At 46.1% G+C, this 25196-nt stretch overlaps 1 protein-coding gene across 2 annotated transcripts in view; it reads left to right on the top strand.

Moving 5' to 3' along the window:
* cbarpb (CACN subunit beta associated regulatory protein b) overlaps positions 1-25196 on the top strand; it is a 195765-nt gene that overhangs the window by 109492 nt on the left and 61077 nt on the right. For both annotated transcript variants that reach the window (XM_078555946.1, XM_078555945.1), the window contains exon 5: positions 7651-7813. In XM_078555946.1, coding sequence (XP_078412072.1) covers positions 7651-7813 — 163 coding nt within the window. The remainder of the gene's footprint in view (positions 1-7650; positions 7814-25196) is intronic.

Genomic DNA, 25196 nt, shown 5'->3' with positions numbered 1-25196 from the left:
GAAAGCAAAAAAAAATTCAACAGATAACATTATAAACATTTTATCACTGCAGGATTCCGTCCCCAGGGAGAAGAGGTCAGGGACAGTGGGAGGGTGGGGTCAGGAGATTTCCCAAGAGGCTAATGGACACCAATTTAATAGATAGTAGTTTTTGGTTTAATTACTGTAAATTCTAGGCGTTCATATCAGAAAGTGGGTGGGAAAAAATGGGAGTATTTAAGCCTAGAATATTTAGAAAGGATTGCAGGGGAAAAAAAATTGACAACAACTACAATAACAACTTGCCTTTATATAGCACCTTTAGCGTAATAAAATGCTCCAAGGTGCTTTCCAAGCATTATCAAACAGAATTTAACACAGAAGGAGACATTGCGACAAATAACCAAAAGCTTGGTCAAAGAGGTAGGTTTTATGGGGCATATCTTAAAAGGATAAGAGGGAGGTAGAGAGGTAGCGGAGAATTCCAGAGCACAGGGTTTGGCAACTGAAGGCATGGCCACCAGTGCTGGAGCAATTAAAATCAGGGATGCAGAAGAGACCAGAATTGGGGGAGCGCAGAGATCTCAGAGGATTGAAGTACTGGAGGAAGTTACCGAGATAGTAAAGGGTGAAGGCTTGGAGAGATTTGAAAACAAGGATAAGAATTTTAAAACTGAGGTGCTGGACTGGGAAACAATATAGGTCAGCAAGCACAAGGGTGGATGGGACTTGGGCAGTAAGAGTTTTTAATGAACCAAAGTGCAATGCAAGTTTTTCAGAAATCACCATGAATTGTAAGAGTTTTTCCTTAAACCATAAGCCATATTTAACTATGTAGCACTAACCGTGCCAACAGCCTAATTGAATCCATGACAGGCAATACATGACACAACTACAATTGAAAATGCCTTTCACAGAGCCGCCTACAGACATAACTGGCATGAAAGACAGTCTAATGCATTTATCCATAAAAGTTTTTGATAAAGCTTGATATAATGGGAACTGTGCTACACAGTTAACACACGCAGATTTTTTGGCTTGAGTTTTCACTCCTCGGTTTGGAGCGCAGAGTCGGGACATTTCTGAGCAAACCTGGCCTGGGAGAAAGTGCCCCAGAAGCTGGGATTTTGAGCAGGATTTTCCCCTCGGCGATTTGGGGGCGGGGCCCGCTCGCCGACGGGAAACTGACGCATGATGACGTCGGGAGGAACCCCCGACGTCATCCCGGTCCCTTTAAATCTTCAGGAAGGCGGGGGCGCAGCGAAATCAGCTGTCTGCCCGCCGACCTGTCAATGGCCAATTGAGGCCATTGACAGGCTCATTAAGATAATAAAAGACCTGCCCGTCCAACCTTAAGGCTGGTGGGCAGGCCAGGAGCCCCAGCGGCCTGTAGATTATACATGAAACTTCATCCACTGGCGGGGTGAAGTTTCATGTCCGTTTTTTAAACATTTAATACATTTTATGTGTTTATTATTAACATGTCCCATCTTGTGTGACATTGTCACATGAGGGGAACATGTTAATAATTTCAATATTTATCTATTTTTAGACTTTACTTACCTGTCATGAATCTCCCTGAGACAGGACTTTGCCTCAGGGAGCAGTGCGCTCTTTCACACGCATGCGGGAAACAGTGCACTTTGACAGATGGGGAATCCCTCCCCCCCGGAACAGGAGGCGCATAGCGCTTCCCGTTGGGCAGGCCGCTGGACGGGCCTTAATTGGCCCGTCCACTCAAAATGGCGGCGGGCCCCGTTTTGGTGGCGGGGGTTGGCTGTCCACCCGCCTAGCTGGTGGGGCCCGCCCGCCATCCGAGGGCAAAATTCTGCCCATTTGTTCTGGGGTGGCAGGGCTCTCTGGGAGTCAGGCCGGGTGATCCCAGAATGAGGGCATAGCATGCCGGGTCTGGAGGCTGGCAGGGCAGAAGGCCTGCCTCGGTGCACCAGCACTTGGTCAAAGCTTTTTAAAAAAGCATTAAAGCAAAAAACAGCCCCCAACCTTCACTGCTTACACCCCCTCAAGTCCCCATATACTCCCCATACCCTCCATGCAAACCTATGCCCCTCTACACACTCTCATGGCCCTTTATAGCCAACTTAATGCCAAGCCATGGCCTGCCCACTCATCAGCCTTTGCCCTGACACCTACCATGCCAACTTACCCAGTATCCACCATGGGCAGACCTCAGGAGCCATGCTGAGAATAAATAAAACAAAGTCCTAAGTGCCTACTGCAGACTTTATTTTTAAAAGAACACTCATTCACAAAAACCCATTCACTACATTTACATTCCTTCAACTACATAATCCCTTACAAAAGCAAACATTTCATTCACGTGCGTAATCCCTTTTAAAAAAACAAGCTTTGGAATTCATAGTCCCACTTCAAAGAGTCTATAACCACTTGGAGCTGTTGATCAAACTGTGAAATGGAGGCACCAACCGTGATCATGGAAGGTTGTGAAAACAGCCAGGCAGCACAAATCCAGCAATTATTCCCCTCAGCCTGATATCAACAAACAGAGTGAAATAACAAGTGTTTTTTTTTCAACACTCCACATAGTTTTTTAAAAGGTTTAAAGGGCAGGAGTTTTAAATTCCTTGCCAGCTTGACAATTGTTTTTGACACTTCTGACAGTTACTCTTGACAGCTCTCTTGACAGTTCGTGTTCATCTATATTTATGCTACTATCTGTACAGACCCAAGAACACCTACATAGGATTATTTAATGAAAGAAAGACTTGCATTATATAGCAACTTTCATGACCTCAGGACAACCCAAAGCACTTTACAGCTAACAAAGTACTTTTAGAGTGTAATCACTGCCAATTTGAACACAGCAAGGCCCCACAAACAGCAATGAAATAATGACTAGATAAGCTATTCTAGCGATGTTGGTTGAGGGATAATTATTGGACACATCATCAGGGAAAACTCCCTGGTCTTCTTCGGAATAACACCGTGGGTTCTTTTATGTTCAGCTAAAGGTAAGCAGGGCCTCAGTTTAACATCCTGTCCAAAAGACAGCATCCCTTGCAGTGTAGTGCACCCTCAGAACTGCACTGGGGTGTCAGCCTTGATATACATTTAAGCCTCTGAAGTGGAGAAACTACCCTTTTGGTTCTGCTTCACCAGAAAGGCAGTGCCAGAGTAATGGAATCTGCGGTCATTTCACCCATGGGCAGACCAGGGAAGTTGTCCAGAAACCCAAACAGGGAAACTGTCCATTCCTTCACTTCCTACAGTTTTTTTCCTTCTGTGAGAGATATTAGCATGTATGCAAATCAACACTAGTGGTCTGGAGTGCCGGGAGTGGAGATAATTCAATTGAAGAAAGCTGAGCTATTCCAAATATTGAGCAAATGCTTTCAAATAACAAGGCCACAAAATTTTAGTGTGAGAAACCTTACACATCTCAAACTGATCAGGATACATGGGCAGCCCTCAGTTTGGTTCCAGTTAGCATTATTTTTGCACCCACAGTAACAGAAATTAAAATCTGTCATTATAGAAGGTACTATGTAAGAGGGGCTCCTTGTTATCTTATAGAACTGTGCAGGATATGTAGAACTACAAAGAACATTTACACATGCCAAGCCAGGAGAATAGAGATTTAGACATTTCATGCTTTGGGGATGGAAGAAGCAGCGTGGATTAAGGGGAATCAGTATAGGTAGTCTATTTGGTTTTCCAAAAGGGATTCAACAAGGTGCCACATAATAATTTTCTACACAAGATAAGAACTCATGACGTTGGTGTAATATATTGAAGGTAGCATGGATAGAAGATTGGCTAACCAACAGGAAATAGAGTTGGAATAAATGAATCGTTTTTAGGTTGGTGAACTGTAATTAGTGGAATGCCACAGGGACCAGTTGCTGGGGCCTCAATTACTTACAATCTGTATTAATGACTTGGATGAAGGGCCTTTGTATAATCATAGAATCGTAGAATCATAGAAAGTTTACGGCACAGAAAGAGGCCGCTTGGTCCTTCATGCTTGTGCCAGCCGAAAAACAAGCCACCCAGCCTAATCCCACTTTCCAGTGTTTAGTCCGTACCCTGCAGGTGACGACACTTCAGGTGCATATCCTTTGAAATGAGCTGAGATTTTCTGTCTCTACTACCCTTTCAGGCAGCACATCTCAATCAAATCTCCCCTCAGCCTCCCCTGTTCCAAGGAGAACAGCCCCAGCCTATCCAACCTTCCCTCATAGCTGCAATTTTCCAGTACTGGCAACATCCTCGTCAATCTCCTCTGTACCCTCTCCAGTGCAATTACATCCTTCCTGTAATGAGGTGACCAGAACTACACACAGTACTCAAGTTGTGGCCTAACTAATGTTTTATATAGTTCCAGCATAACTTCCCTGCTCTTATGTTCTACGTATTGCAGCCAAATTTTCTGACAATACAAAGATAAGTAGGAAAGCAAGTTGTGAGGGGGACACAAGAGTCTGCAAAGGGATATGGGTGGTTCAGTGGGCGGGCAAAAAATTGGCAGGTGGAATGTGGAATATAATGTGGAAAAATGTGAGGTTGAACACATTGGTGGGAAGAATAGAAAAGCAAAATATTATTTAAATGGTGAGAGATTACAGAATGCTGCAGTACAGAGAAATCTGGGAGCCCTCGTACGTGCATCACAAAATGTTAGCATACAGGTATAACAAGTAATTAGGAAGGCAAGTGCAATGTTGGCCTTTATTGCAAGGAGAATGGAGTATATAAGTAGGGAAGTCTTGCTACAACCTCGGCCACAGGCATTAATGAGACTACACTTAGAGTATTGTGTACAGCTTTGATCACCTTATTAAAGGAGGGATATACTTGCAGAGGAGGCAGTTCAGAGAATGTTCATTAGGTTGATTTCTGTGAGAAAGGGATTGCCTTATGAGAAAAAGTTGAGCAGGTTGGGCCTGTACTCATTGGAGTGTAGATGAATGAGAGGTGATCTTATGGAAACATAAGATTCTGAGGGGGCTTGACAGGGTAGATGCTGAGGGGATGTTTCCCCTTGTGGAGGAATCTAAAATCAGGGGCACAGTTTCAAAATAAGGGCTCTCCCATTTAAGATGGAGATGAGGAGGAATCTCTTCTCTCAAAGAGTCATTGATCTTTGGCATTTTCTACCCCAGAGAGCAGTGGAGGCTATATCATTAAATATATTCAAGGCTGAGTTAGATAGATTTTTGATTTAAAGGGAGTCAAGAGTTATGGGGACTGGGGGGGAGCGGGAGGCAGTGAAGTGGAGTTAAAGCCTCAACCAGATTAGCCATATTCTCATTGAATGGTGGAACAGGCTCGAGGGGGCCAAATGGCCTATTGCTGCTCTTATTTCTTATGTCCTTACGCTATGCAACATGCAGCAAAAAAACAAAGCAGGGAATTTATGAGTGTTTTAAATGCTGGGAATGGGTGGACCAGCATTAAAGTGGTGTCTATTCACCTCTAATGCTGGATACAATTCCGTCAGACTCATGGGATGAATGATCCTCTGCTGGCACTTGGACGTATTATCAGTAAACTGATTTTGGATGGTCTCAATCCACTTCTTTAGTGAGCATGAGTCCACTGTAAAGAATGTCTGAAATATAGCCCTAATTGACATAAGTACGGCAACCTTACTGTGAGCAGTCACAAGAATAGCTGCTGTGGGAAATGGATATGTCACATTGGTGCAGTAGGGAATTCTGTTTGAAAATATACTGTCAGAACAGTGCAGGGGGAATCTTTTTCTGGATGTTATGTGTCTATTCTGACAGTGACATTAAATACATAAAATAGAAAATGTTCCTTTTCCAGCACTGCAATCCTTCAACTTGATCAGCACACACAAACCTCCAATGAAAAAGAAAACTAAGTCCTTGCCTGAATAAATGTTTTTTGTTCACAGCATGAGGCTAGTCATGTAAACACTGAGCAAGGAAGTGACTCACAGAAAATGATATTGTGACTTATGGGTTGGGGGGTGATAGTATTAATGATATTGTAATTTTGGGGGAAGGGATGGAGTGTGTTATAGAATAAGTATCTCTCAATGCCCAAACTTTAACCACATTGATAGAAGGGATGCCCCGATCGATTGGCAGAGAATGTCCAATTTTTCTTCTTGAATGTATGGGAGAGCAGTGCATCGGGCAGGTTCTGGTGCCATTAGCTGCACTTACAGTGCAAGACACAGGCAGAGCTGAACTTTGGCTGAAACCACTGTGTGGGGCAGATACAGCTCTTCAGGTAAACCGTGACAATGTGTTTTATCAGGGTTTATTAGGTTTCATAATTTGAGTGTTTAAAATCATTTTTAAAGGCCCTTTGAGCTCAACGGTAGTTTCAGGTGCCGCTGTTATCTAACTATCAGATATGTCCTGTTGAATGTAGTGAGAATTATTTCAAAACAGTCTTTACAATTAATAAAGGTTTTAATCTCAACACAGGCTTTCATCTGATGCAGATTTGAAACAGTTAATAATTTTAGAATTTGGCTTGCCCATCAGCATCAGGAAGACAGATGCCATGGCCCAGGATGTTGCCATGCCACCATCTATCAGCATTGACAATGTGACGCTGGAGCTGAAGTTGTTAGCTTCACATATCTAGGCTCCACAATCACCAGCAATCTGTCATTTGGTGCTGAAATCAACATGCGCATTGCAAAAGCTGCAGCTGTTATGTCCGAGCTGAGTAAGAGAGAATGGAATAAAAGCAACCTGACTGAGAACATCAAACTGTGAACCTACCAAGCCCATATCCTTAGTACACTTCTCTATAGCAGTGACATCTGGTCAACCTATGCTAGGTAGGAGAAAAGGCTGAATAGTTTCCACTTTCACTTCTTAGACGTATCCTCAGCATCTCTTGGCAGGACAAGGTGACAACTCAGAAGTCCTGAAGCATCCTAATTCCATCAATATACACCCATTGCTAAGCCAATGATGTTTGTGCTGGCCCAGCCATGTTTATCAGGTGGATGATAGCCAATGATGATCTAAAGACCTTCTGTACGGTGAACTGGCCACTGTCACACAACCTGCTCAATGCATATACCTCCACCAAAAGGACACTTGCAAGCGAGATATGAAGATGGCAGACATCATCATAGACAACTGGGAAACGGTTGCCAACGGTCATGACTTCTAGAGGCTGACTGTCTGGAGGGGCATTAGAAGAGGCAAGGAGAAATGGAATGCACAGTTGGCAGAGAAAACAGAGGCCAGCAAGCTTTGCGCCTTCTCAGCCCACTGTCTTCATCTGCAGCAAATGCGGCAGAGGCTGCCAGGCCGGTGTGGGGTTCCTGAGCCACACCCAGGCAATGTTTAACACGGAGTTAGCCACCATATTGCAAACCATTGTCTCACTGGATGGAAAGCTGCCAAAGACAAGGGCAGTTTTATGAACAAAAGTGAATGGTTATGCTAATTGCATGAGGTAAAACAGTCCATGAAGCCAATGTGGCTGGGTTGCATTTTTAAAATGGCTTCTAGGATTCCACCTCCAAGCAACTTTCTGTAACAGGAGAACCTAGCTTCCAAGGGTGTCTCCCTACCATTCTATTAGCTACATTGAACAATGTCCAGATAACCATGAAAGCAATGTATCGTTTCCAAGAGCACAATTGCAGAATGGAATATTTAACTGTTTTAATTTTTGTTTTCTATGTTGTTTCAGAAATCACAATCAAAGTTGATGATTCCGAATGTTTGTCAACCGGCAGCTATCATGACCTCGAAACAGAGCGATTTCTTTCCACCTGTTCTACTGGTCGCAGAGTTTCTTTTAATGAAGCATCGCTATTTGACCACGGGAAGAAAACACAGGAAAAAGGACGGAGGTACTGCCTGCACTATCCCCAGTATTAGAAACATGCTAACTGACATAGGTTTTTGACTTTTAGATTCCCCAAATCGGTACATTCCCCAGGCCATCAAAGTGAAGGAGTTCCCAGTCAGTGAAGCTGTGTGTGGAGGAATGGGTCTATAGCAGCAGAGCAAAACATAGTGAATCGGCAGCTGGTTTTATACCACGCCAGATCTCCTTTCTACTGAAGCTCAGAGAGCAACTGTTCAAATTCTTTTGGAGACTCTCATTGTCACTTCGGTTTGTGATTGAAAACCTTGGAAGTGTTTCCCAAGTCACTGGAAAATAAAAATCAGCGCATTGTATTGCAGGCTCTGCTGATTTGCTACAAGCTCATTTTGCGCTACTGGCATCAACCAATTTCACCCCCCCCTATATGATCCAACATAGGTTAAAATTTGACTCAAGGTAATTGAGAAAACCAGGAAAAAGAGTCGAAGCAACCAGCTCAGTAACCTGGGGGCTGAATTTCCTGCTCGTCAGGCAGGTGCATGTCCTACCCGAATGAGGATAAAATGATGCACGATGACGCCGTGCGCTATTTCGGTTGGCGGGCGCACGCAGGAGTTGGCAGTGTGCCCGCTGACAATTAACAGGCCTATTAAGGCCATTAACAATCCAATTGAATTAAATTTTTCACTGCCTGTCCAACCTTACAGTTGGTGGGTAGGCCAATCGGCCTTTGCTTTTTTTTGCGAAGCATCATCAATGGGCTTCAATCTGTTGTTAAAAAAATTTTTAAATTTCATACCAATTTCTAACATGTCCTGGCTCATGTGACTGAGCAACATGAGGGGACATTTTTTTAACACCTTAAAATTCTTTATTTTAATTTTTTTTATATCTTCATCTCCCTGAGGCAGCTCTGTGCCTCAGGGAGCTTTACCTGGGCGCACCTGCACACATGCTCAAAGTTCCCTGCTCGCCCTCCTCCCCCCCACCCCCCGCCCCCACCCCCCACACCAGCAGTTCTAAGCGCTGCAGCACGTGTTTCACGCTGACCCCCCCCCACCAGCGTGAAATTGTGGTGGTGGCCCGATCGCGGGCGGCAGTCGGCTTCCCGACTGCTCCAACTCACCCCCGCCGAGCCCGCCCGATGAGGGCAAAATCCTGGCCCCGGTTATTGCTTTGAGGTGGGAGAAGAACCAAGGAATTCAAGGGAGGGATTGAGGGTTCGTATCTACACTGCGGAATGCAAAACCTTAATAAAGAGAAAAATTAGAAGAGCAAGTTGCTAAAATTTACATGTGATATCATTAGTAAAACATTAAAAACTGTGGGTGTCCACATTTGTTGGATGGAAATTCAGATTTCTTGATGGAATGGGGGAATCATTTTACAATCAATCCAAATTCAGCCCACATTAGGGCCGGGATTTTCCGGCTCCATGGTGGGTGGGACCCCTCCGCAGGTGAGGCAACGCCCCAGCCAGAGGATCGGAAGATCGCGGATGCGGAAAATCCCACTGTTAAGTCTCGGGTCTGTTTTGCTATTCAATAAGGTCATGGCTGATCTGCACCTTAACTCCATCCAGCGGCCTAGATTCCTCAACCCTCACCTAGTAATAATCTATCAATCTCAGTTTGGGATTTTTCAAGTGATCTCTACATTCCATGTTGCCTCATTTTTTTTATGACTGGTGCCACAATCTCCCCTCACCGCATCACGAGTTTTATTTCATTACTGTTTCTCCCATTTGGATTCCTTTTGGCATCATTATCATGATCAAACTTGAACGCAGACCATTTAAAACATCGGTATTTGGGATTGACCTGACACAGCCCCACTTGTGCATGGAGATAAATTGAAGAAGTAAGAAGCTTGGAAGAAATGTTGCCAAGTAAGTGCGAAAGGATTATTAGATCAATTACCCGAGGCCAGGTTCGGGCACAATTGCTTCTCAAATTAATCTTAGTTGCGGCTGACTGAAGTGCTGTAATTAAAAAATGCACAGCACTAAATTGGCTCTTATGCAATGTAATAGGATGGATTATAGAAAAGATTAGGAAATGGTTTGGTGATTTGGAGAGTTGAACTTTTACTTTAAACATTTACGTGGTGCAATAATTATGGGGTTGCCTTCCACTTTCAATGAATTGGATTTACATGACACCTAAGTGGGGAAAAGCGTGTAATGATCCAGAGGGTGGCTGATCCTGGTAATTCATAAATGATGAGAGCACAGTCTTCATGACTGAGCAATGAAACAAAAGCATAAAACTTGGCTGCAAGAATTAGTCAGATCAGTGATTGCTCATTTATACCAGAATATCTATTAATAGAGCAATTCATTTTTGGAAATGAATACAAAACAGCAATTTTATTGAGGAAGTGAGATGTCATCATGAACCAAGAGAGGATGAATTGAGTGGGCTATGGCCAACCTGTAATCACTCCCATGTATCCCTTCATCATAATTTAATTCATGTGGCGAAATGTTTCATAGTGTTTGGCAGGTTAATTTCATTTATTTAAGGAAATTAGTCCTTAGGAAATTAGTCGCATCAACATTCTCAGCTTGAACTGGCAGCATCGAGACTGTCCCCAGAGGTATCTCACCTTATTTCTCCTTATTTAAGGAAAGACATAAATGTATTGGAGGCAGTTCAAAGGTTTAGTAGACCAATACCTGGAATGGGTGGGTCATCTTATGAGGATAGGATGGACAGGCTAGGCTTATATCCGCTAGAGTTTAGATGAGTAAGAGACATCTTGATTAAAACATATAAGATCCTGAATGGTCTTGACAGGGTGGATGTGGAAAGGATGTTTCCTCTTGTGGGAGAATCTAGTATGAGGGGGTCACTGTTTAAAAATAAGGGGTCGTCCATTTAAGACAGAGATGTGGAGAATTTTTTTTTCTCTCAGAGGGTCATGAGTCTTTGGAACTCTCTTCCTTAAAAGGTGGTGGAAGCAAAGTCTTTGAATACTTTTAAGGCGGAGCTAGATAGATCCTTGGTAAGCAAGGGGGTGAAAGGTTATCGGGGTAGGCGGGAATGTGGAGTTGAGGTTACAATCAGATCAGCCATGATCTTATCGAATGGCGGAGCAGGCTCGATGGACCGACTGGCCTACTTTTCTTTATTCATTCACGGGATGTGGGCTTTGCTGGCTGAGCCACCATTTATTGCCCATCCCTAGTTGCCCTTGAGAAGGTGTTGGTGAGCTGCCTTCTTGAAACGCTGCAGTCCCTGTGGTGTAGGTACACCTACAATGCTATTATGAAGGGAGCTCCAGGATTTTGACCCACCAACAGTGAAGGAACAGTGATATATTTCCAAGTCAGGATGATGAGTGACTTGGAGGGGAACTTCCAGGTGGTGGTGTTCCCATGTGTCTGCTGCCCCTGTCCTTCTAGATGGTAACGGTAATTGGTTTCAAAGGTGCTGTCTAAGGAGCCTTGGTGAATTCCTGCAGTGCATCTTGTTGATGGTACACACTGCTGCTACTGTGCGTCAGCGGTGGAGGGAGTGAATGTTTATGGATGTGATGCCAATCAAGCAGGCTGCTTTGTCCTGGATGGTGTCAAGCTTCTTGAGTGTTGTGGGAGCTGCACTCATCCAGGCAAGTGAGGAGTATTCCATCACACTCCTGACTTGTGCCTTGCAGATGATGGACAGGCTTTGGGGAGTCAGGAGGTGAGTTACTCATCTCAGGATTCCTAGCCTCTGACCTGCTCTTGTGGCCGCAGTATTTATATGACTAGTCCAGTACAGTTCCTGGTCAATGGTAATCCCCAGGATGTTGATAGTGGGAGATTCAGTGATGGTAATGCCATTGAATGTCATGGGGCGATGGTTAGATTCTCTCTTGTTGGAGATGGTCATTGCCTGGCACTTGTGTGGCGCGAATGTTACTTGCCACTTGTCAGCCCAAGCCTGGATATTGTCCAGGTCTTGCTGCATTTGGACATGGACTGCTTCAATATCTAAGAAGTTGTAAATGGTGCTGAACATTGTGCAATCATCAGCGAACATCCCTACTTCTGACCTTATGATGGAAGGAAGGTCATCGTTGAAGCAGCTGAAGAAGGTTGGGCCAAGGACACTACCCTGAGGAACTCCTGCAGTGATGTCCTGGGGCTGAGAAGATTGACCTCCAACAACCACAACTATCTTCCCTTTGTGTTAGGTACAACTCCAACTAGTGGAGAGTTTTCCCCCGATTCCCATTGACTCCAGTTTTGTTGGGGGTCCTTAATTCCATATTCAGTCAAATGCAGCTTTGATGTCAAGGGCAGTCACTCTCACCTCACCTTGGGAGTTCAGCTCTTTTGTCCATGTTTGAACCAAGGCCTTAATGAGGTCAGGAGCTGAGTTGCCCTGGTGGAACCCAAACTGGGCATCAGTGAGCAGGTTATTGCGAAGCACCGTTGATGACCCCTTTCATTACTTTACTGATGATCGAGAATGCACTGATGGGGAGGTAATTGGCCAGCTTGGGTCTGTCCTGCTTTTGTGTACAGGCCATACCCGGACAATTTTCCACATAGCCAGGTAGATGCCAGTGTTGTAGCTGTACTGGAACAACTTGGCTAGGGGCGTGGCAAGTTCTGAAGCACAAGTACTCAGTACTTTATTTGAAATATTGTCAGGGCCCATAGCCTTTGCAGTATCCAGTGCCTTCAGCCATTTCTTGATATCATGTGGAGTGAATTGAATTGGCTGAAGGCTGGCATCTATGATGCTGGGGACCTCCGGAGGAGGCTGAGATGGATCATCCACTCGACACTTCTGGCTGAAGATTGCAGCAAATGCTTCAGCCGTATCTTTTGCACTGATATGCTGGGCTCCCCCATTAATAAGGATGGGGATATTTGTGGAGCCTCCTCTTCCAGTGAGTTGTTTAATTGTCCACCACCATTCATGGCTGGATATAGCAGGACTGCAAAGCTTAGATCTGATCTGTTGGTTGTGGGATCACTTAGCTCTGTCTATCACTTGCTGCGTGCGCTATTTGGCAGGCAAGTAGTCCTGTGTTATAGCTTCACCAGGTTGACACCTCATTTTTAGGTATGCCTGGTGCTGCTCCTGGCATGACCTCCTGCACTCTTCATTGAACCAGGGTTGATCTCCCGGTTTGATGGTAATGGTAGAGTGGGGGATATGCTGGGCCATGAGGTTACAGATTGTGTTCAAGTGCAATTCTGCCGCTGCTAATGGCCCACAGCGCCTCATGGGTGCCCAGTCTTGAGTTGCTAGATCAGTTCAAAGTCTATCCCATTTAGCATGGTAGTGGTGCCACGCAACACGATGGAGGGTATCCTCAGTGTGAAGGTGGGACTTCATCTCCACAATGACTGTGCGGTGGTCACTCCTACCGATACTGTCATGGACAGATGCATCTGCGGCAGGCAGATTGGTGAGAATGAGGCCAAGTATGTTTTTCCCTCTTGTTGGTTCCCTCACCACCTACCGTATACCCAGTCTAGCAACTATGTCCTTTAGGACTCGGCCAGCTTGGTCAGTAGTGGTGCTACCGAGCCAGTCTTGATAATGGACATTGAAGTCCCCCACCCAAAGTACATTCTGTGCCCTTGACACACTCAGTACTTCCTCCAAGTCATGTTCAGCATGGAGGAGCACTGATTCATCAGCTGAGGGAGGGCAGTGCATAGTAATCAGCAGGAGGTTTCCTTTCCCATGTTTGACCTGTTGCCATGAGACTTCATGGGGTCCAGTGTCGATATTAAGGACTCCCAGGGCAACTCCCTCCTGACTGTATACCACTGTGCCACCACCTCTGCTAGGCATGCCCTACCGCTGGGACAGGATATACCCAGGGATGGTGATGCTGGCTGATGTACGTATTTTTTAAGTGTGCCAGAAGGAGAGACTGAGTTACTTTCTGATAGCATTTATACTGATCAGGTGCAGTTACATTGCTCAGTGTAGTCTATAGGCCACTAACCAGTGGGAAAGATGTAAAGGAGCAAATTTTAAAGGATGTTACAGAAAAGTGCAAGAATTATAGACCAGTTATAATGGGGGTCTTTAATTATCTGAATATAGACTGGGATAGTAGTAGTGTAAAGGGCAGAGAGGGGTAAGAGTTCCTAGAACGCACTCAGGAAAATTTTCTACAGCGGTATGTTTCCAGTCCAGTGAGAAAGGAGGCACTACTAGGCCTGGTTCTTGGGAACAAGGTGAGCCAAATGGATCATGTGTCAGTAGGGGAGCATTTAGGGGACAGTGATCATTATGTCATAACGTTTAGGTTGATGATGGAAAAGGGCAAGGAGCAATCTAGAATAAGAATAATGAACTGGGGGAAAGCTAACTTCAATAGGGTAAGAATGGATTTGGCCCAGACAAACTGTAACTGAACAGTGGTCTGCCTTGAAAGTAAAGATCGTTCGAGTACAGTTAAAGTATCTGAAGGGGAAAGGTAGGGCAAACAATCTAGAGCTTTCTGGATGACGAAAGAGATAAAGATTAAGAAGAAGCAGATAAAATATCCTTATGACAAATGTCACGTGAATAATACAATTGAGAACCAGGCTGAATAAAGAAGGCTGAAAGGGGAATTGTGAAAGCAAACAAGACAAGCCGAGGGAGTGTGAGTAGAGACTGGCAGCAAACATAAATGGGAATCAGAAGTATTCTGTAGACATTTAAATAGTAAAAGGGTGGCAAGAGGAGGAGTGGGGCCATTTAGGGACCGAAAAGGAGCTTAATGCATGTGGTCAGGGGCCTGGCTAACATATTGAATTAATGCTTTGCATCTGTCTTTACAAAGGAAGATGCTGCCCAAGTCATGAGGAAAGAGGAGGTAGTTCAGATACTTGAAGATTTAAAGTTGAAAAGGAGGAGGTACAGACTGTCTGGACTTAAAGCTGACAAGGCATCAGGACCAAATGAGATGCATCCAAAGATACTGGGCAGAATTTTGCCCTTGATGGGCGGGCGGGCCCCACCGGCTCGGCGGCGGGTGGGCAGCCAATCGCTACCGCTGAAACGGGCCTCATCGCCATTTTAAGTGGGCGGGCCAATTAAGGCCTGCCCAGCGGGCTGCCCGACGGGATGCGCTATGCACTTCCTGTGCGGAGGGGGGAGAGATTCCCCAACTGTCAGAGTGCGCTCTTTCGCGCATACGCACATCTCCCTGAGACTAAGTGCTGCCTCAGGGAGATCGCTGACAGTGGTTTAAATATTAAAAATAGAATAATGAAAATATTATTAACATGTTCCCCTCATGTGACAATATCACACAAGATGGGACATGTTAATAAATATGACAAGAACTTTGTTAAACTTTTTAAAAACAGACATGAAACCTCATCCTGCCGGTGGATGAGGTTTCATGTTTTTTCAGAAGCCCAACTGGGGCTCCTGGCCTGCCCACCAACTTTAAGGTTGGACGGGCAGGGCCTTTAATTGCCTTAATGATCCTGTCAATGGCCTCAATTGGTCATTGACAGGTCGGTGGGTGGACAGCTGATCGCGCTGTCCGCCCGCCTTCCTAAACATTTAAATGGGGTGGGATGATGTCGGGGGTTCCTCCCAACGTCACCCCATGTCATAATCCCCGCGGCGAGCGGGCCCTGCTCCCAGCTCACCAACGGAAAAATTCAGGCCACTGAGGGAAGTGAGAGTGGAAATTGCAGAGGCACTGACAATAGTTTTCCAGTCTTCCTTAGACTCAGGGGCAGTGCCAGAGGACTTGAAATTGCAAATGTTACACCCTTGCTCAAAAAAGGGTGTAAAGATAAGCCCAGCAACTATAGACAGTCAGTTTAATCTCAACAGTGGGGAAGCTTTAGGAATGATAATTCGGAACAAAATTAATAGTCAATGTGGGTTAATTAAGGAAAGCCAGCATGGTTTTGTTAAAGAAAAATCATGTTTAACTAACTTGCTTGAGCTTTTTGATGAGGTAACAGAGAGGGTTGAAGAGGGTAATGCTGTTGACATGGTGTACATGGACTTCCAAAAGGCATTTGATAAGGTGCCACACAGCAGACTTGTGAGCAAAGTTAGAGCTCATGGAATAAAAGGGACAGTAACAGCAAGGACACAGAATGGACTGAGTGACAGAAGTAGTGGTGAACAATTGTTTTTTGGACTGGAGGGAAGTTTATAGTGGAATCTCTCAGGGATCAGTGTTAGGACCTCTGCTCTTTCCGATATATATTAATGACCTGAACCTTGGTGTGTACAGGCCACAATTTCAAAATTTTCAGAACATAAGAAACTTAGAAGCATTGCAAGCCATGAGGAGGATAGTGTAGAAATTCAAAAGGGCATAGATTATTTGGTGGGATGGGCAGACAAGTGACAGATGAAATTTAATGCAGAGAAGTACAAAGTGATTTATTTTCATAGAAAAATGCAGAGGGACTATATAAAATAAAGGCTAAAATTCTAAAAGAGGTGCCGGAGCAGAGGGACCTGGTTGTGTATGTGCATAAATCATTGAAGCAGGGAGGACAGGTTAAGCGAGCAGTTAATAAAGCATATGGCATCCTGGGCTTTATCAATGGGGGCATAGAGTACAAAAGTGTTATGGCACAGCTGATGGTAAATGCTGAGCTGTTCAAATCCCAAAGGGAAACTTGAAACAACTGCCACAACTGTTTTGCAATTTGTATAACTTTCAAGATGTGTGCCTTGAATTCAGTAGTAATAAGACCACTGAGTCTTATAGGTTTATTACAAAACTAAATTAAACTTTTGTTAAGTACACACATAGATCTACAAATTACTGCCATAACTTCTAAATCCCCTAACTCCCAGTTACACTTTCATTAAGGCAACAGTAAAACAAATAGATTTTAAAAGACCCAGGCAAAGAAACACAATACCGTGAACAATCCGATTCAAAGTGAGTTTTCTTAAATTCAGTTCTTTGTAGGCAGCTGCTTGAGGCTTAGATGCTGAAGGCGTTTCACGTGTGTTTTAGATCTTAGAATGCTTCCCCTTGCACACAGCCTCCTCTCCTTTATCCATATTTTCCCCTTTGAATACAAATTCCCATTGTTTCCCATTGCCATTAAGGCAAAGAGCCCGCCTCCAAATGCTGCCGGCAAATCAAAAGGCAGGCAGCTTTTCACTCCCAGCAGCGCCACTGGGAGCAATGGCCGCTGGTGGTACTGCAAGAGGCCCAGAGAAGTGAGTGGGTTGGGCAGAGTATACCTAGGGCAGAAATTTTCGTCTCGCGGGAGGGCACACGCCCGACCCGAAGGGGAGTAAAATAGCGCGCGATGACGGCCGGTGAGTGTCCTGACATCAATGCGCACTCGCGCGATATTTCGTTCAGTGGGTACACGTGGAGGCCGGAGCAGCGCCCACCATTAATTAACAGGCCACTTAAGGCCATTAACAATTCAATTGCCTTCGATTTTTCCTTGCCTGTGCGATTTTCTGCTCGTCGCACAGGCAAAACAGGCAGGCGGGCAGCCGACATTTTCATAACCCTCATCCAAGGGTGGGATAAAAAGGGTTGGCAGCATTGCCAGTGTGAACAGTGAGGAGTTTTGGAGATAGCTCGCAGTTGGTTGCTTATTGGTACTTGGTAGCTTCATCTCTGTTCGGGGCTTCATTCTTAGCATTTCCAGGCCTCATTTCAGGACTCCTTGCTGTCTGCCAGGCCCAGGGAGGATTCAGACCATGTGGACCCTTCCAGGTATCAGACAGTCTTCCCTTACCCTGGAAATGGGGATTTTGCTCTCAGCTGGAGGCATCTCCTCTGAGGAGGAAGAGAGGGGCAGAAGGGAGAGGAGGCCAGGTGTCCCAATGCAGCTTCCAGCGGAGGGGCCTGTGGGAGGAGAGGCGCAGGCACAAGGAGCACAGGGCCAACAGGAAGGCCAAGGCGGAAGGGGTCACAGAAGACACCATTATCCTGCTGCCAGGGTTTACAGGCAGCGATGCAACTACCTCTATACACCTCAGATCAGCTCCGACTGTGTAGGTGGACACCAAATGCCAGCGGCTCTGAAGGTCACAGTGGCCCTCAACTTCTATGCCTCTGGCTGTTTCCAGAGCTCAGTGGGGGATCTGTGTGGAGTCTCCCAATCAGCTGTCCACAGTTGCGTTAAGCTGGTGACAGAAGCTCTGTTCAGGCGGGTACTGACCTTTATTCTTTACCGTATGGACGAGGCCAGCCAGGCTGAGCGAGCCAGAGGCTTTGCAATGATTGCTGGGTTCCCACACGTCCAGGGTGCCATTGACTGTACACATGTGGCCATTAAGGTGCCAGCGGGTCAGCCGGGTGCCTTCATCAACAGGAAGGGCTTCCACTCCATGAACGTGCAGATAGTGTGTGATCACAGGATGCTGATTCTACAAGTCTGTGCAAGGTACCCAGGCAGCTCCCATGATGCATACATCCTGAGACACTCCCAGGTGCTGAGGCTCTTCAGTGCTCCAGCCCGACTGGATGGATGGCTGCTGGGTGACAAGGGCTACCCGTTGAAGAGGTAGCTCATGACGCCTCTCCGGCACCCAAGAACAGAGGCAGAGCAGCGTTACAATACGAGTCATGCCTCCACAAGGGCAGTGGTAGAGACGACCATAGCTCTTCTCAAGATGCACTTCTGATGCCTGGAACATTCAGGGGGAGCACTACAATACCTCCCAGAGTGGGTGTCACTGATAGTGGTTGCATGCTGCGCTCTCCACAGTCTGGCACTGGCAAGGGGAGACCCACTGGAGGTAGAGAATATTGACACAGCTCCACAGGCCACAGATGATGAGTCCAGTGCTGAGTCAGAAGAGGAGCTCGGTGAGGAGGATGCTGAGGGTGTGGAGGCAGACCTCGGTAACCTTCAGGGATGCAGGGACACCAGGGACGTCTTGATCCAACACTCCTTCTGCTAGGCTATCAAAGATCAGCTTCAAACACATGCCAGGGCTGCCTCCTCCATCCCGGATGTCTGAAAGGACCTTTTTGTTTGAACACAAAGAACACTCAGTGCCTGTGCAATAAAGTTCAGCACCACATACATCCAGCGTTACACACTGGTGTACCCTGCATCAATAAAATAAAAACCTGAAGCAGACTCAGGCCATGATGACAAAAGCAAAATTTATATAATTTTGACAATTATAAACTATTTACATCAACTTCTCTGGTCTTAATTCCCAGACCCGTATACATTAATTAAACATAAATGAACATAAAATCACCTGTGACCTGTCCCTCTTCTGCTCATGGTGCCGTTAACTTATGCTTACGGGTGCTACGTCTCGGTGTTCCCCCCTCGCTGGCACCGGCATTGGAGACAGCTGCTGACTCTGCTGTCCTGTTGCCCTTGATGACCTTGGAGGTCGTCCTCTGGCCAGTGGAGCCTGTGCTGGCCCCGCCTGGGAGGGAGCGGAGCGGCCACTGCCACGGCTGGCATCTCCCTAGTCACCGCAGCCTCACCAGATGTCACGGTCACTGGAAGAGGGGTGGAGGAGCTGCTGCCGACATCTGGAGCACCCTGAGAGGAGCCGCAGAGATGACAGGCAGCTCGTGCGCCAACATGAGGTCGCTCTGGACCTCCCTGCTCACCATTGATGGATGGGCACCTAGCTGGGATACTGGGTGCCCAATCCATCTCACACACCGACACTGACCACCTGAGGTCAGTGCCTATGTGAGGATTTACAGGTCCGATTGCAACCCCAGGAACCCCCAATTCTGTCCCTGGAGCTGCCTCTCTCTGAGAGTCGCCACTCTCTCAATGGAGGAGGCAGTGCACTCGGTCATGAGGTCAACGCAGTCTCACGCTCCGCATGGACTCCTCCATAACGGACACTATGGCACACAGACCCTCATGGATCTCCACCAGATCCTTCCGCACATCTCGCTGGACATCCAGCATCTGCCACCAGTGGACGACTCCAGAGGTTCATCATCAGCCTTCGACTGAGCATCATCCTGGTCCCCAGTAGTCCTCTGACTGCCGGCTCCCTGGGCACTCTCTGCCTCCGCCCGCACCTCAAGCGAGTGTGAAGTGCCCTCACCAATGTGCACCAAGATACTAGCTGCCAAACTAATGCCCACCGAGGTGCTCATCCGAAAAGCGGGGTGGCCAAGTGCCCACCTGACCTGCCCACCCACCTGGCATTTGCTGCCGCACTCGAGTGCATCATCAGAACGGCAGCCAGACGTCCTTTCCTGGCAGCCTTTTTGGGGCTGCCTGGGCCTTCTTTATACCAGCCACCGGGTTGCCATTGGACCCGGTGGCAAACAGGCCCTCACCCCCGCTCAACCTTCATGGCCAGTGACAAGCCACGTTTCACGCTGGGCAGGCCTCAATTGGCTCGCCAGTGTGAAACCGTGGTCAGGCCCCGATCACGGGCGGCAGTTGGTTTCGCCTCCGGTTCTGTGCCCACCCGCCACGCCCATCCGACGAGGGCAAAATCCTGGCCCTAGAGACATCACCACATGGTGCACACACGCACCCCCCGCCCCCACCCCCCCCATCACCACCCCCACAGCGCCCCAGCCACTGGTATTTGAGCAGTGGTGGTGTTGATGAGGGCCTTAGGTGGCCGTTAATTGGTCACTTCAGGGTCTCAGTTGGCCTTCAGGCAGGAAGGCCGACCTCAAACCTTCCCTGCCCTTGACTTAAGCAGGGGGCGTTGGGAAGGCAATGGGCACTCCACTGCCTGCCATCCCATCCAATTTTACTGGCTTCCCCGCCTTCTAGCCCACTCCTGGGGGTGGGGGAGAAGTTAAATTCCACTCCATATTGCCATTTATAATTCTAGCCTATTTCTTGTTTAGAGTATGTGGTAGGGAACAACCTCTGAATTTCTGCTTCAAACACAATTTAGGCAGCCCACACCCATAGTTACTTTGTCCAAGTGAAAGTTAGATTAACATCTTCGTTGAGATCCTTCCTCAGAACTCAAAGGCCGCCACCTAAAACGTTATTTTTCACTTTCAGATGCCGAATGCTTTTCCAACCTTTCTATTTTTATTTCGGGTTTCCAACATTTGGTGGAGAATTTTCTCCCTGTCGGGGGAGCCGGCCGGGAGCAGGCGCAGAGCCAATCGCCGCCCGCCATCGGCTGCACGCCGCCATTTTACGTGGGCGGGCCAATTGAGACCCGCCCAGCGCTCGCTACCTGTGCGGGTGGGGGGTGGGGGGGGCGGAGGAGGAAGAGTCGGGACCTGCGCTCTTTCACGCACGCGCGAGAAAGGGCACAGAAACCTCCCTGAGGCACGGAGCTGCATCAGGGAGATTAAGGTCAAAATGAAAGTTTGAATAAAAGAAAGAATAAAATTATTCAGATGTGTCCCCTCATGTGACAGTTTCCCACGAGCTGGGGCATGTTTATCAATTGTCAAAAAAAAAATGTATTTATTCAAATAAAACCTTCAGGAAACCTCATCCCGCCCGTGGATGAGGTTTCAAGCAAAATGCGAAGGCCGCCTGGGGTCTTCGCCTTGTTCTGTTCCAGTTATTCCTTTCCCTTCTAAGGCTCTCCCTCTTCTCCATATGATAATTACAGTCTTCTCATAGAATATGGCTGATGGATGATGCCTGACACTAGCTCCAGGGCAAACTCCCTGGCTGCTTTTCCTCCCCCTTCTTAGGAATAATACGTCCCCTGCTCTTAACGGGCCAATAGTGGAGATTTACGCTGTTAATTCTATCTGAAATTTGTTCTCCCTGAACCGATTTGGCTGTGTAAAGAAGAGGTTAATATTATTAGGGCCTGAAGTATTCAACTTCAACTGGTATGTATCACAAAAGTCTAACCCTACAAATGTACTTCTTTTAATTTTATTCTTGGAAACACTAAATTATCAATAATTTACCAGTACTTACAGCTGCTGCAGACCCTGTGAACTGGTGTCACAAGCACTGTGATAAAACCAATAGCATAATACAAATCAAACTCTAATTGGTAGAAAGGGTGCACCAAGGTTATTTTTCACAGTGAGATACCTCGCTGTCTTATACGCAACATAATAACTTATAATGCTGCTTATTTTACTCCATGACTCGGGCTCAATCCAGGTTTCCTCTATTAGGGATTTTTAACCCTTTAGAGGGAATGTTAGGGCTAACACTGTAGCAGTAAAGTGCTCTCACATTCACATTTCAGCTGTATAAATCTGCTGTGTAAGGCCCTGAAATTTTCATAGGAATTCTCTTGATTTCTCACTAACAAAGCAAACATCCCAGAGAAATGCCGGATGATGGCTATTTACGTCATCTTCCTGAGGGGTCTCCTCTGATCTCCTGCCTTGGTTCGAGCAGGGTTGGGAGAAGCCCTGCTAAAAATTCCCAGTCTAAGTCTTCAGAAATAATTCAAATTAATAGCAATGAAACATATTTTCCACGCCTTTCAATATTCATTTCCTTCAAAAAATAAAAACAGCAAATTGGTCAGGGGTCTTGCTCCTGATGACCCTGCTGAAAAGGCGTGTGCATGAACATCAGATGCGGACCTAATTGGGCTTGTCTGTAATACCCAAGACGGGTGAACATCTTGCCTACAAAAAATTTCAAGGCTTGCACATGAGTGATGGCCACCTGGCAAGACAATATCTGGTATAAGAAATTGGTATCCTCCAAGAAAGATGAGGGGACAGGAAGAAAGTGGAGAAAAACTGGTGGAAAAGTAACACGTTGGTTTTAAAATGTGCATATTATCTGATCTGTTTTGTGAGCTATACTCTGTATTGCACTGGAGAACCTTCGGAGGAGAACACAATAAAAAGGGGTACCTACTACAAATTCTGTTCTCTAACCATCAACTCCATCCTCGGGCAACTGTTTGAGGTTAAACCAGACCGCTTGCAATCTTGGTATATTTGAGCTCTGGCTGCCTAACTGTACCATTGCTAAGATGGCTTATTTCCAGCTCCACTGACATTTTCCAACTTCAGCCCTGCCTTAGCTCATCTGCTGCTGAAGCCCTCATCCATGCCTTTGTTACCCCGAGGCTAGGCTATTCCAACACACTCCTGGTCAGCCTCCCACATTCTACCCTCCGTAAACTTGAAATCATCTAAAACTCTGCTGCCCATGTCCTGACTTACACAAAGTCCCGTTCACCTATCACCCCTGTACTTGTTGATCCACAATGGCTCTTGATCTGCCAATGCTCGATTTTAAAATCTTCATTATTCGCTTCATGGCCTCATCCCTCCCCATTGTTGTAATCTCCTCCAGCCTCACAACCCCCCTCCTCTAATTCTGGCCTCTTGAGCATCCCTGGTTTTAATTGCTCCACTATTGGCAGCCATGCCTTCAGCTGCAAAGACCCTAAGCTCTTAAATTCTCTTGCTAAACCTCTCCCCCTCTCCGTCCATTTTTCATGAAGATGTTCGTTCTAACCTATCTCTTTGAGCAAGGGTTGGTTACCTGTCCCAATATCTTCTTATGTGTCAAATTTTGCTTGTTAACATCCCTATCAAGTGCCTTGGGATTAGAGGCACTATATAAATGCAGGCTGTTCTTGTTGAACGAATTTGAATCCAGGTCAGCCGCACACTAATACTATGATAACCGCTGTCAGCAGAGCTATAGCTGAACGGACAGTTAGGTCTGAAGATTGACTGTTTTGACAACCAGTAATGTCATGTTATAAGCATGGCCTTCTCTGTGACTGAGGGCATGAATCAAAGGCAGCCGTAAGCTAAAAATAATAATAATTACATTCATGTAGCCAAAGCTTAGCCCAGCAATTTAAAAACACTAAACTATATATCATACCTAGTTTGTTAAACACATTTATTGTAAAGACTGCCTGCAGAGTTTTTAGTTGACTTGTAAATAAATGAGAAAGGATGAAAGGATAACTAAAGTAAAAGAGAAATCAAATGAACTGGAACCTAAGGCAGACAGGTAATGTTTAAAAGGAATGAAAAGGCTTGCATTTTTGTGGCATTTTGTCATGTCGCTCAGAAGCATCTGAGGCAAACATGGCAGTTTTGATTTGCACAGCAGGATCCTTCACCATTAATAACATTGAAAAGTTGATCTCTTTTTGGTGTGTTGGTTAAGGAAGAATTGTAGACTAGCATCCATGCCCTTTCTCTGAAAATCACACAGGGATCTTTACCATCTACCTAAACAGGGAAACGGGACTGCAGTTAAACATTCAATCTGATGGTCAGCAACAAAGCTTAAATAATAATAATAACACTAGCATTTAAAATTGCCTTTAATGTAGCAACATGTCCCAAGGTGCTTCACAGGTGTTATCAAACAGGGTTTGACACCAAACCACATAAGGAATATTAGGGCAGTCAGCTAAAAGCTCGGTCACAGATGAGGGGAGGAGCAGCGAGAGGTCGAGACCTCGAGGGGTTGAAGGAAGAATTCTAGAACTTGGGGCCTGGACAGGTGACGCCACAGCTGCCAGTAAATGCGAGATTGGAAACCGAAGTTATGCAAGAGGCTAGAATTTGAAGGTGCACCAGGGTCTCGGATGGTGAAAGGCTGGAAGGGGTTTCAGACAGGATACGGAGAGGCCATGGGAGGGGCGGGGAGCGGGCGGGGATTTGAACACAAGGGGAGAACTTTAAATCTGGGGCATCGCTGGACCGAAAGCCGATCGCTGGAGTGATGTGTGCAGGATATTTGGCGCAAGTCGGGATACCAAACTGGGTTTGTGGAAAAGCTGAGTTTAGGGAGGGTGGAAAGTGGGAGACCAGCCAACAAAAAAAACACATTGGAATAGTTCAAATAATGAATTCAAATGTCTGACTGCGCAATATTTCGGGTTCACAGGCAAAAGTGCTACCTGTTGAGCCAAGCTGACATACACGAGAGGTGGCTGCAAAAAGATAAAACGGTTCAGAATCAGTTTAACCCAAATATCACAGCTAGTGAGAAAAAAAAATTAAGCCGCAAATCTGTAGATCCAGCATCATTTAATTAATTAATTAATTAATTAATTAATTAATCAATTAATAATTAAAGGCACTTTAGAAAAATATATATAAAAACAGGCACAGTTATAAAGAAATATTTGTTTTTAAATTTAAGAATTAAGTAAATTATTTTACAAGGTGAGATAATGGTCTGAGTTTTTCCCACGAAGGGGGTGGGGTGTGGGTGGGGACTCGGTGGGAGTGGGCGGGGGTCGGTCGGGAAGCTGATCGCCGCCCCTGATTGGCTCTGCGCTGTGATGTCATGTGAATTGGCCCGCCCTTCGTGGATCGCGGGCGGCAGTGCTCAGCGCTACCTGTGCGGGTCGGGGGGGGGGGGGGAGCGGGGGTGGGGGGAGGAGGGAGAGAGGGTCTGGCGCGCGCAGTTCACACATGCGCGCGAAAGAGTGCCTCATTCTCCCCGAGGCACGGAGCTGCTTCAGGGAGATTGAAAATAATTAATAAATACAATAAAAATTCAACGAAACATATTCCCCTCACGTGGCTGTGTCACATGAGATGGGGCATGTTTTTAA

This window comes from Cetorhinus maximus, chromosome 13 (genome assembly GCF_964194155.1).
Source record: "Cetorhinus maximus chromosome 13, sCetMax3.hap1.1, whole genome shotgun sequence".
Classification (NCBI taxonomy): Eukaryota; Metazoa; Chordata; class Chondrichthyes; order Lamniformes; family Cetorhinidae; genus Cetorhinus; species Cetorhinus maximus.
The sequence above is the reverse complement of the archived record's forward strand: the minus strand, read 5'-3'. Positions and strand labels throughout refer to the sequence as shown.